Raw genomic sequence first — 12996 nt, forward strand, 5'->3', positions numbered from 1 at the left:
CGTGTCTGAGCAGCACAGATTACGTATTCCGACAGATGGTGTTGATTTGTGGACAAGAAAAGTCTCCATTGGTTGTTTAAAGTCACATTTTTATTTTCAAATCATGTTTGTTTACAGAGCAGAATGCAGGCTTTTTCCAAAAACAAACAAAAAAAAAAAACAAACCCTTTCAAAGCTGCGTACTCAGTATTGCCTACAATTATGAAGGATGTTCCACTGTGGATACAGGAAACGCCGTTGCTAATGTGCTGACATTTATTAAAATAGACGTGGATCGTTAGCCTTGTCTAGTGGAAAATCTGAGCTAACTTGCACTCTAGCCGGACTTCGTGGAGCTCTTGCTTTGGTCTTTGACCTCCCTGATTCAGATTCATTGCTGGAGTGCATGGCTTTTAATATAACACAATTTATAAACTGTTTAAATGCATAATTTCATATCAATTACATTGAATTACCTGAACGCATGCAACACAACCCTGGATTTCAGTTAATGCTCTACTATAAAGTGCTAAATTGAGAGGAAAGCTTTTACAGGAGATTTAAGGTAGAGAAACGGCAAAGGTGAAAAGTTTGTTTGAACAAGTGCAACACACCCAAATCTACTGTATGTACTGAGCTGAGCTGTATGATGGAACTTTTTTTTTTAAAGCTAACCGACTCATTGCTGAGGTCTTTTTTTTTTTTTTTTGTATTTTTTCTTCTTTTTTTAGGGGGAATTCAGCCTGAGATTGCATCTTATTAAACAAATAATTAAAACTAAAATCTTTCTTCAGCATACAACAAGCACGCTTACATTCTTAAAAACTGTACGACATTCTTCTAACCAAGGAAGCACTTTCTTACACAAGCCTCCCTCTTTATTTTCCCCTTGAATCAAAACAGTGGTATTGGGTTTCATGCCTGGATGAACACGATCATATGAATGATGAATAGCCAGATACAGCACAGGGCTAATAACATCAAACCAGTAACCTGCTACACGCTGCATGTCAGGAACCTTGTTTCATATTTAAACATCTAAGATGAGGTACTGTTTCTATCCCTGTGTGCTTGGCAGAGACCTGCCATTTTGGATCGACGCTTTCTCCTAGGACTCGACGGCTGGAACAGGAGCAAACAGAGTGGAGAGGAAACATGACAATTGGTGGAAATGAGCAAAAGAGCCAAGAGCCCTGAAACAAGTAAAGGCTGTGTCAGTGAAGTTAAAATAGGGATCAAGGTTTTATAGGATAAATATCCTATAAAAGTATTGTACTGCTACAATTTGAATTTAAAATGTACAAATGGCTTTATTGAATTGAATTGGATCAAAGTGAAATTGCATTCCACCACTTCAATTTGTGAAAGGTTTCGAATTTCATTTTAGGTGTGGGGAAATTCAAATGAAACTTTTGGTGACGCAATCCATTTCAAATCCAGTTCAAGTTTATATACAAATTTTCACACCATCCGAAGATTTAGCTTGTTGGCTGAAATGGTGGCGATCGAATCTGTGCTTCTTCGCTTCTTTCCTTAAGTCCCCAGATTAGTATTTTGAACATTTAAATACCGGATTTAGAATCGGATAAAAATTCAAACGTGAGGGGTCCTGAGTGGCGATAAGGTGAAAATATAGTCCGGAGATCGCGAGAGCAAATCCTGACGATGCCACAGCCATCAGTGTCTGGGGGGGAGGGATGGCATACTGTCAATCACAAGGACATTAGCCAATCTTGGGTCTCTGTGAGCTCATGTATGCAGAAGAGGGTGGATAACGCTTCCCCCCACCCCCACCCGAGTCTGTTACGCTGAGTGTGATACACAGCATGAGCAGCAGTAAGACACGTGGTTGGCTGGCTTCACGTATCTCAGACACCCTCCACAATTGCCGGTTTTTGTATAACAATTGAGCCGACTGGTGGGTGGGAATTGGCCAAATTAGAGGAGAAAAAAAATGCTTAACTTTGATATTCAGATTGTAGTGAGCCGTTTCTCCTTCATAGATAAAGCCTGCTGCAACCATATTTTGCTTCAGTTCATTCTAAGCATAAATAATTAGTATGTCTATTAAACATGATATAGGACACTGGTCACCAACCCTGTTTCTGGAGCTCTACCGTCCTGAAAACTTTAGCTCCAACCATAATCATGCCTGCCTGACCATCTAACCAATTCCTTAAGAAGTTCTTGATAAACTAAAGCAGGTGTGTTAGATTTTGGTTGGAGATGACACCTGCAGGAAGGTCGATCTCACGGAAGAGGGTTGGTGACCACTGAAATAGGATATAGCTGAAAAAGAAACACACCAGGGCAGAGAAGTCTAGGGCAGATATTTAGATTGCTGTCGCACCCCCCGTACCAGACGGCCCTTGGCTACGAGTGCTGCCAACACGTCTTAGTGAATGAAGTGCCACTGCGCAACAGCCGCGCAAAAGGGAGCCCATGTGGTACGCTGGCATGATGTCACGCTGCCCTCCTCGACAAAGCCACGCCAATGTTGGTGCAATCGGGACCGCCACGGCTAGCAGATCAACAAGGAAGTAGCGGCTCCAGTGACAGCTGGGAGGATCTTGTTCTTGCGCCTCCTCTTCCTCGGTAGTTCCAGTAGCTCCATCTTCTTCTTTTATCTGTGGAGGCTGCTCGGGTGATGGAGGCGACCGAAGACTGGGTTGATGGACTTGTGGCATAGTCACCACTGTCTGTGAAGCTGTTTTTGAGGACAGTGAGTGAACGAGGTTGTCTGGCGGTAAAGGCTTAGCGAGGTAAGATTTTTGTGTCGACAATATGGTGGAGGAAGACGTTGAAATTGTTTGCGGTTCAGCTAGCGTGACGTCCGGCGCCGTTGTGGCTGAAGTGATGACGCTCAGTTCTTCACCCTCTTCCTCCTCTTCCTCTGGTGAGATCCAGGTGATGGTCGGGCTGCAGGCTTGCGATCTGAATCCGGGCTTATCGCTCGCCTCGGATGCACTATGTGGCGCTGGTGGTGGCGTAGGAGGCGGGGGAGGTGGAGGTTCCTGCTGAGGAAGATGCAAAAAAAGATGGTGATGAGGGAGGCAGGCATTCAGTGCACAGCTGCAGTTGTTGTTAATCATACGGCAGGGTCGGCCTACAGGTGCGACCGTCTCCTTGCTACACAGTTTCTCATAGGTGGACGAGCGTGAAAGGGTGGAGCACAGCATCGTGGGTGGGGCCTGCTCAGACAGACGGGCCGCCTCCAGGATGAGACGAGGGCGTCCATCACCTCTTGGTAAAGTCGCAGCTCCTCGGTTGGCAGGAATGGGGTGAGTGCGGTGCTGGGAGGTAACATTACCATTACGGTCGATGCCAGGCAACGTTTCACTGCTCAGCCTAGTAAAGGTGGCACTACGACCGATGGTGTGAGCTGGAGAGCATCCACATGACCTCGAAGCTCCAAGTCGCGACTCCAGCCTGACTCCACTCGCTCCGTCTGACTTACAGTCCTGTAGATCCGAGTCATGGTGGCCCAGGTTGGATCGGACAGCGTCCACGGCCTGCTGGAGCTGCCGGATCTCTTTTCTAGCTTCTTTCAGTGCCAGCTGGGCCTCAATCCGATGACATTCCTCCTCGATCCAGTCCTCCTGCATGCGCGTCAACTGCATGCGCAACTCCCCGATCTCCGAGTCCCTGCAGTAATGTGCAATGAAATTATAAAGCAAAGAAGGCATATAAACGAGAAAACGAGAGAGCCGATTTGTGGTATCGTTTCATGGAATTGGTAACAAAGATGATTAGTATAGTCGATTTATCCCACAGCGCAGTTAAATTGCGGTGTTATTATTATAGCAGAAGTACAACAGGCTCACAAGGAAGCAGATCGGGGAAACGCGTTTATTATTCACTGACCTGTCCTGCAATCTCTCCACATTCTCCTTCAGCCGGGCACGTAAGTGACGGATACACACTTCCTTCTGCTGCAGTGGGGTGAGATATTGCTCGGGAGCAGGAGGACGGATCCCGTGATTCTCACTACAGCCTCCGTACTTCGCCTGCCGTCTGGGCCGAGAAAAAAAAAAAAAGAGACTCGGTGAGGAAACGAGTTCAGTGAACGAGCCAAACCAAAGCGCTTTACTGCAGTGTGTACGGTGTGCGATGAAATGTGTACTTGTGTGTTTGCTTGTTTATGGTTATATAGTAATATACAGTACACTCCTGGGCAAAAAAACCCCCCAAAATGGCAAAATATTAACGGTCTTTTAACGGTCTCAACAACAAATCAATGGGCAGGAATATACGTACGTGTGAATCATACAAGTCCTGCGAATTAGCTGTTACTATAGAAATTATAACGTATTAAAACGAGTGTATTTATATAAAGCACTGATTGGCATGAAGTGATTGCCTCACATTAATTGGCAGAGGCTAGTTACCAGTGATTATTAGCAACATTTGCATTCTCGTTTCAATCTTTGGAGTCAGTCAATGTTGATAGTATGAGCTAAAGCTCTCGTGCAAAAAAATGACCGTTAATTTCACTATACTTTCATTTCAACTAACACTGTAGCTTGCTCTCTATTACTGATTACAACTGATTTATGCTGTTTTTCAAAACCTCACCTAAACCTAAAATGATCGAATTGTGATTTAATCACGGCATTATAACATTTCATTTTTCTTGTAGCGGAGACTCTGTGAACTAATTTTGCTGAGGCACAAAGTAGATCTTGCACATAAAATCTATTTTTGAGCCACACGTGTTCAAAATCTGGAACAAACCTCAGACAGAGGACATTTGCTATATCACAGTGTAAGACACTCTGTCTCTCTCTCTTTCTTTCTCTCTCTCCCCCTCTCTCTCTATCTCCCACCTCTCTTTCTCCCCCTCTCTCTCTATCTCCCACCTCTCTTTCTCCCCCTCTCTCCCCCTTCTCTCTCTATCTCCCACCTCTCTTTCTCCCCCTCTCTCCCCCTTCTCTCTCTATCTCCCACCTCTCTTTCTCCCCCTCTCTCTCTATCTCCCACCTCTCTTTCTCCCCCTCTCTCTCTATCTCCCACCTCTCTTTCTCCCCCTCTCTCTCTATCTCCCACCTCTCTTTCTCCCCCTCTCTCTCTATCTCCCACCTCTCTTTCTCCCCCTCTCTCTCTATCTCCCACCTCTCTTTCTCCCCCTCTCTCTCTATCTCCCACCTCTCTTTCTCCCCCTCTCTCCCCCTTCTCTCTCTATCTCCCACCTCTCTTTCTCCCCCTCTCTCTCTATCTCCCACCTCTCTTTCTCCCCCTCTCTCCCCCTTCTCTCTCTATCTCCCACCTCTCTTTCTCCCCCTCTCTCTCTATCTCCCACCTCTCTTTCTCCCCCTCTCTCTCTATCTCCCACCTCTCTTTCTCCCCCTCTCTCTCTATCTCCCACCTCTCTTTCTCCCCCTCTCTCCCCCTTCTCTCTCTATCTCCCACCTCTCTTTCTCCCCCTCTCTCTCTATCTCCCACCTCTCTTTCTCCCCCTCTCTCTCTATCTCCCACCTCTCTTTCTCCCCCTCTCTCCCCCTTCTCTCTCTATCTCCCACCTCTCTTTCTCCCCCTCTCTCCCCCTTCTCTCTCTATCTCCCACCTCTCTTTCTCCCCCTTCTCTCTCTCTATCTCCCACCTCTCTTTCTCCCCCTTTCTCCCCCTCTCTCTCTCTCTCCCCCTCCTCTCTCTATCTCCCACCTCTCTTTCTCCCCCTCTCTCTCTATCTCCCACCTCTCTTTCTCCCACCTCTCTTTCTCCCCCTCTCTCCCCTTCTCTCTCTATCTCCCACCTCTCTTTCTCCCCCTTCTCTCTCTATCTCCCACCTCTCTTTCTCCCCCTTCTCTCTCTATCTCCCACCTCTCTTTCTCCCCCTTTCTCCCCCTCTCTCTCTCTCTCCCCCTCCTCTATCTCCCACCTCTCTTTCTCCCCCCTATCTCCCACCTCTCTTTCTCCCCCTTTCTCCCCCTCCCTCTCTATCTCCCACCTCTCTTTCTCCCCCTTTCTCCCCCTCCCTCTCTATCTCCCACCTCTCTTTCTCCCCCTCTCTATCTCCCACCTCTTTCTCCCCCTCTCTCCCCCTTCTCTTTCTCCCCTCTCTCTTTCTCCCCTCTCTTTCTCCCCAACTCTCTCCCCCTCTCTCTCTCTCTCCAACTCTCTCCCCCTCTCTCTATCTCCCCCCTCTCTTTCTCCCCCACTCTCTCTTTCTCCCTCCCCTCTCTCCCCCTCCCCTCTCTCCCCCTCCCCTCTCTTTCTCCCCCTCCCCTCTCTTTCTCCCCCCTCTCTCTCTCTCTTTCTCCCCTCTCTCTCTCTCTCTCTCTCTCTCTCTCTCTCTCTTTCTCTCCCCCACTGTCTGTCTGTCTCTCTCTCTCTCTCTCTCTCTCTCTCTCTCTCTCTCTGTGTGCATGTGTGTGTCTTACCGAGGTGTAGCTGGATGTGATCGTGGTTTGCTACTGATTTCTGCGCCTTTGCAGGGCGATGCTGAGCAAGTGGTGCTGATGGAGGAATCTGCATGTGTGTGAGGCTGTCGGCTATTGACTGTACCAGCAGGCCGTCTACTACACACACACACACACACACACACACACACACACACACACACACACACACACAGAGATTTGTAAACTTTTAAACACTGCTTAGTTTAAATTTATGGGCACGCTGACCCAGCTTGTCTTTATAACAGTACAGTTTTAAAATGCATTTTAAAACAGCCGATAAATGATACGTTATCCGGTATACATCTGAGTGCAAGAGTTTTCACCCCCGTGACTGTCACATGGAAAATGTGACAGGAAATGTCCATTTACCTTCTACTGTAATTCATCTACAAGATTACATGATTCCGAAAGAAATGTGGATGCGTGCTGCAACAATATAAGAATCTTATACAAACAGATTTTCTGCCACTACTTGATCTGAAGAAGGTAGTGTACTACATCTAGTAGTTATAAAAGACATGTTAAGGAGAATGTGTGTTTATATCAGGTTTAGAAAGGGGGATGCAAACGTTTGAACTCATCAGCTTTTCCCCCTAGTTTTAATGTCCTAACATCACATCCGTAAACCCTAAAACGAAATGTTCACATGTTTAAAAACAAATAAACAAACAAACAAAAAAAACAAATCGCCCAAACTGAATCCGAGTGTGAACGGAGGGTGCACTGGTACCTGCGAGTTCCAGCAGACGGCCTTCTGTTAGCTGAGAGAGACATAGGCAACGAGTCTTTCACCATCTGCCTCAGTACACAATGTTCTGGGTAAGACACACAAACGCACACAACAGAGCAACAGCAGCACACTTTTTAAGAGATCAGGTGTCAGGTTCTTCTGCGCATAACTATGTTACACCATACAGATTCGAAGCAATGAATAAAACACTCGGGGTGTGGTGTTATTGTAAAATAAACAATGACGGAGTAGAGTGATGCGGCCGACGTGAAGGCCGATGATATTTTACAATTACAGCACGTCGTAAGTGCTTTATTCCTCTTATACCACAATTTGGCAAAGATTACGTTTTTTTTTATTTACTACCAATGTCATGTGCTATTTTATCCATTTATAGTTACATTTTATGTTGTGGAACAACCAGAGACAAAAGTGTTTCTCTTATTACTTACATTATAGCAGCTAGAAACAATCGTTCTCTAACCAGCCTTTCTTCTGTCTCTCTCTCTTTAAGTTACTAGGATAAATTAATGCCGCTTGTCATGTTACTGAGAAACTCGAAAAAGCAAACTCCTCCGCCCTGAGGACTTTCCTATGGTGGAAAACTTACAGGCTGTTACAAAGCACTGACACTAGACACTCATTTCATCCATCCATCCATTTTCTATATTGCTTATCCTACAGGGTCACAGGGAACTGGAGCCTATGCCAGGGGGCATAGGCGGGGTACACCCTGGATGGGGTAGCAATCCATCACAGGGCAGAATCACATACACATTCACACACCAATTCATACACTATGGACACTTTGGACATGTCTTTGGACTTTGAAACCGGAGTACATGGAGCACCGAAGCACAGGGCTGCGGTGGGAATCGAACCCTCAACCCTGGAGGCGTGAGGCGAACATGCTAACCACTAAGCCACCGTGCCCCTGACACTCATTCCATATACATTATATAAACATCCATCCATCCATCCATCCATTTTCCCTACCACTTATCCTACACAGGGTCGCCCGGAGCCTATGCCCTGAGACTTGGGGCACAAGGTGGGGGACACCCTGGACAGGTCCCAGCTCATCACAGGGTACAATCACACACACACCCATTCACACACTATGGACAATTTAGAGATGTCAATCAGCCTATAACGCATGTCTTCGAACTGGGGAAGGAAACCGGAGTACCTGGAGGAAACCCCAGAAGCACGGGGAGAAGATGCAAACTCCAAACACACATATGGTGGAGGTGGGAATCGAACCCCCAAACATGCCGCCGTGACCAGAAGTTTGTGAGTTCAAATCTAAGAGCTGCCAGACAGCCAGTGTTGGGCAAGACCCATAATCCTCAGTGATCCTCATGCTTGGACTGGATTCTGTTGCTAAAAGCATGAAAAAGTAATACGTTAAATGTGAGCATTAATGGTGTGAAATCTTACAGGCACACATCGACATTAGTCAGAGGACACACACGTACACACACACTGTTGAGTCATGCTCTCTTTCACGGCTTTATATAACAAGCAAGTGTGTCAGGACACTTCAGTCCTTTTTCACAAAACGCAGTAGGTCACAGGTGACGCAAGTGCGCCGAAAGACAATATCGGTATGATGATACTGTTCATGAGAAGAGAATTCCATGAAAATGTGAAAAACGTGACAGCAAAACTGATGTACCTACTGAAGTACAAATCATTTTTTCATGTTTAATCTTTAAAAAACTAGCAATTAATATTGACTACTTGTGTCTGATGGGGGATAAAGTTGGCTAAATATACTCCAAGTTGGAGTCTCCAACATCCTCTGCAAGTTATATAAGAAAACAAATCGGAGTGCGGATAAACCAGCACAGCTCTGCGAACTGTTGTGATCATGCACGGTTGCCTAGTAACCCAGCATCCGGGTCGGCCTGATTGCAAAATCAAAGATGAAAAAGTGCCAGGAGTAATACGATTATCAGATATGAGCAACAGGATGAGAAATGCAATGCAGGGAGAACAGTTTGGACTGTCTGAGCTGAAGCCAGAATAGAAAATAAAAAATAATGAGCAGGCACACTCACATTCGCACGCAGCAGAGAGATGGTCTCATCCAGTCTGGAAGGACTGTACAGTGAATCAGGCGTATCAACATGGATGATGATATGACCACAGTTGAACATTTTGGTGTCCATCAAAAATGCATAAACATTACGCTCGGTCATCTTTTAAAAAAGGTTCAATTTAACGCTGAGGCTTGTTAAGGGGCTTGGGGTGGGGTGGTGGATAGAAAAGAGAGCAGATGTTTAATTGCACCAACCAAGGCTGTTTCTGTACCTTTGGGAAGTAGAGCTGTGGGCTTTAAGTGCCCTAAGTCAAACCCTACTTACCCCTATATATAGTCTGTGGGATAGCTGCTGGTGCCAGGTGGCTGTTTTGAATTTTCAGAAACTGTTGATCTCCTGGGATTTTCACACACAACAGTCTCTAGAGTTTACACAGTGCAAAAAACAAACAAACAAAAAAACATTCACTCATGCCAGTTCTGAGGGCAGGAACGACTTGTCAATGTGAGAGGTCAGAGGAGAATGGCCAGACCGGTTCAAGCAGACATGAAGCCTACAGTAACTCAAAGAACCACTCTTTACAACCGTAATGAGCAGAAAAGCATCTCAGAACGCACGACATGACAACCCTTTACGCAGATGGGCTACAACAGCAGAGAATCACACCACGTTCCACTCCAAGAACAGGAATCTGAGGCTACAGTGGGCACAGGTTCACTGAAACTAGACAGTTGAAGATTGGAAAAACATCGCCTGGTGGCTTGGGGGCCCTAAATGACTGCTTGTACTAGAAACGATCCTGACAAATAAAAATACACTTACATTTGGTCTTTTTAAGCATCCAGTATCAGGATTATGTACATGTGTAAACAGGGTCTTCAAAACTAGATTTAAAATAAGATTAACATCACATTCCTCTTATGTGAAGACAATTAATATTGTGCTTCTCTTAATATTTAATAAAGGCAGATGATAATATAGGCAGCATGCTAAACATGCTCTGTATGCCAGTTCTGATTTATAATCATCTATATAATCAAGATTTACAACCAAATATCCTTACATTCCTATTATACTGATCAGGCCCTTGCCTCATGCCTCCATTTATGTTGTATATTGTTTTAGTCCTACAGATCAATAGACATATCAACCATCATGTCTAGACAGAGCTACCACAGGCATTTTATGACAGAGGATTTCCAGCATTGGCCATAGTGCTGCAGTCTGTTAATGCACAACGAACATAATAAGGAGGCATCATGGAAACCTTCGATAAAGTTGATATGTGAAGCTGTAATGACATTTTTGGGACGTCTAAATGTACATTTAGGGCTGCAGTTGAACTGAAGAATTCTTCAATTCTTCATACCCATTGAAGTAGTGGAGAGGACATTTATTTAACATTTATGGAAGGAGACTCCAGTGTCAGAGCTTTGTAGCTGTTAGACGTAAAGTTGTAACTTGAGGTTTTCCGCTACAGGAAAGTTTTCAGAGGGCTTCGGGAATATATAAATATATATATAGGATTAAAAAAAAAAAAAAAGTCATAAGTGATAACACTTGTAACTCACTTGTATCAAGGACATTCCACATCATTAAACGTAACTGTAAATGTTTAAAGAGTACATTTATTAAAATCAGTATTAACTTAATGTTTGTATTGGTTGGCAAATTGCTATGGTATATGAGGATTAAAACACTTGTTTTAGGGATGTGCTGTCAATGAATTTTTTCCCAGCACATTCCGTATATTCCTTATATATAGGGAGTGTTGAATTTTTTTTGTAGTTGTATTTTCATTAGCAAGTTGAGGTACACATAGCAGTGTTCAGAAATAAATGAAATAAGTATTCAGATGCGATTTAATATACTTCCAGTGCACTTTAATACACTTTAAATTTACACGCAATGTCTTCCGACTTTGTACTCATAAATATGAATAAAACATTTATGTATTCATAAGCAAACAAACAAACAAACAAAAAAACCCCCACAAAACTGACAGAGGGAAAATGATTCTGACACCGCAAATTAACAGTAGTACTTTGTTGGCAATTACAGAATCGAGATGTCTATGGTAAGTGGTAATGAGCTTTTCGAAGCTTTGTGGTTCAGTTTTGGTCCGTTCCTCTTGGCAAATCATCCTCAATTTCCCAGGGTTACGAGGGTCTCGCCGATGGGCGATAATTTTAAAAATCCTCAATACATTTTCAATGGGATTCAAGTCAGGAAACTGTAAGACCTTCTTGAGTTAATTTGGCTGTATGTTTGGGCATGCTGTCTTATTGAAGCATCATCTTCTCGCAAGATAAATTTTTTTGGCCAGTGGCATTAAATTCTCCTCTAATATGTCCCAGGACATCACTCCATTCATGTTTCCATTGATGACGTGTAATGCCCCAGTACAGTTTGCTGAGAAACAGCCCCATATCAAAGCAGAGGATTTTTGCACAGGATGTAGGCCTGTGTAACTGTTGTTCTTGCTGCTTTCAGATCATCCTGCAACTCTTTTTTTCTGAGTGACTGATGGCGTCTCTCTTACCTTAGCCTGAGAGTCGCGTTGTGAAATCATGTATGCCGGGGACGATTAGTTGTGGTTCCATGAACTTTCCACCTCAGTTGTACTGACAGCGATGTTTTAGGTCTTAACTCTGTGCTAAGGCTCTGTAGCTTTTCCCATTCGAGTGTTGTTTTATAATATTGTCCTCCACTTTCACCATGATTGCTACTTATTGAATGAAATCTTCCCAACCAAAGGCATCTTTTATAATGACACCATGTGCAATTTGCAAGAGAACATTTTTCCCCCGCAGCATTTATATCTAGAAATTTTTTTAAAAAATCTTTTGAATCTTTACATTTATTTTTTACTATAGTGTTGAAATACTTTCCCCCCAATATTTATGAATACATGCATTTTTGTTCATATTTATAAGTAAGGACATAATGTGTGTAAATTTGAACTGGATATACGTAATGGAAATATATTTAATAACATAAAACAAAGTATTTGAATACTTATCTTCAGTGAGGGGAAATAAGTGTTAAATGACTGACTTTCATTTATGTAGCAAATTACAAACAACTTTTGCATCATTCTCCTTATCTTACATCTTGTTTATGGGAGTTTGGAAAAAAGAAACTGGCATTATAAATAGAAGATAATAAAAATATTTTTTTTTTAGGTCATGACAGCATGCATGAATGGTCGGTTGTCAATAAATAATAATACCCTTTGTCTTGTAGTTGCGCCACAGGACACTTGACCTTTTGTTGTAACCTCATGTTTATTCATGTTTATGATGTTCCTGTCAGTCACAGCATCTTGCTTTGCCCTACTTAGCCCCTCCCCTTGTTGATGCTGCAGCATAAACCCACACTATAACCCAAACCTGAGAAGAAAAAAAAAACTTACTGTGGTTTCCGGTGTCTCCTCTGCACGCGGCTCGTCCTCCATCACAGCAGACCTGAGTGAACTTCTCGCTCTTTTTATTTTTTATTTGTCGGTGACCTGGAGCGGTGATATCCTGCAGCGCCTTTCCCCTGCTGCTTTAATGGAGGCGGATGAATGACGCTGCTGAGAGCGCGAGCGCCGCGCACTGACGCTGCAAAAGCACAGTGACGTAACGGTGCGGCGCTTCTTAAAGGGACAGGAGCACCAAAATAAAATAACAGGCCGCGTCCAAATGCCAAAATAGTGTACTGAAATGACATGCTTCTTGCTGGTCCATCAAGGGAGATGGACCGGAGGATATCATTTTATGGGTTGAATCATTCTACAGCAGTGACACTGCCATTCTAGTGTGCATGTCCTACTGGTGGAGTGTTTTAAAGGAAGAGT

General features: G+C 44.0%; 1 protein-coding gene across 3 annotated transcripts; it reads right to left on the reverse strand.

Annotated features, from left to right (window-relative positions):
* Positions 1–1784: 1784 nt before the first annotated feature.
* LOC128607477 (syntaphilin) lies at positions 1785–12740 on the reverse strand. 3 transcript variants are annotated; one of them, XM_053624351.1, is made up of 5 exons: positions 12571–12740; positions 7111–7195; positions 6360–6497; positions 3844–3993; positions 1785–3624 (listed from the first exon to the last, which is right to left on the reverse strand). In XM_053624351.1, the coding sequence occupies exons 2-5, from the start codon at positions 7173–7175 to the stop codon at positions 2313–2315; spliced, it is 1665 nt and encodes a 554-aa protein (XP_053480326.1). In that variant the 5' UTR covers positions 7176–7195; positions 12571–12740; the 3' UTR covers positions 1785–2312. The 3 variants fall into 3 exon arrangements, with proteins under 3 accessions (XP_053480326.1, XP_053480327.1, XP_053480325.1); XM_053624352.1 differs by lacking the exon at positions 12571–12740 and having other exon boundaries at positions 6360–6494; positions 7111–8036; XM_053624350.1 differs by lacking the exon at positions 12571–12740 and having other exon boundaries at positions 7111–8036.
* Between the last annotated feature and the right edge of the window lie 256 nt (positions 12741–12996).

The sequence above is a fragment of the Ictalurus furcatus genome, chromosome 5, assembly GCF_023375685.1.
Source record: "Ictalurus furcatus strain D&B chromosome 5, Billie_1.0, whole genome shotgun sequence".
In the NCBI taxonomy this organism is placed as follows: domain Eukaryota; kingdom Metazoa; phylum Chordata; class Actinopteri; order Siluriformes; family Ictaluridae; genus Ictalurus; species Ictalurus furcatus.

Bases quoted from the DNA above. Each gene is read 5' to 3' on its own strand.
- LOC128607477 (XM_053624351.1), bottom strand. From the start codon at position 7,175: ATGGTGAAAGACTCGTTGCCTATGTCTCTCTCAGCTAACAGAAGGCCG. The intron at 6,498-7,110 runs GTACCAGTGCAC...GTGTGTGTGTAG, and splicing joins CCGTCTGCTGGAACTCGCAG to TAGACGGCCTGCTGGTACAG. The intron at 3,994-6,359 runs GTAAGACACACA...TTCTCGGCCCAG, and splicing joins TCACATCCAGCTACACCTCG to ACGGCAGGCGAAGTACGGAG.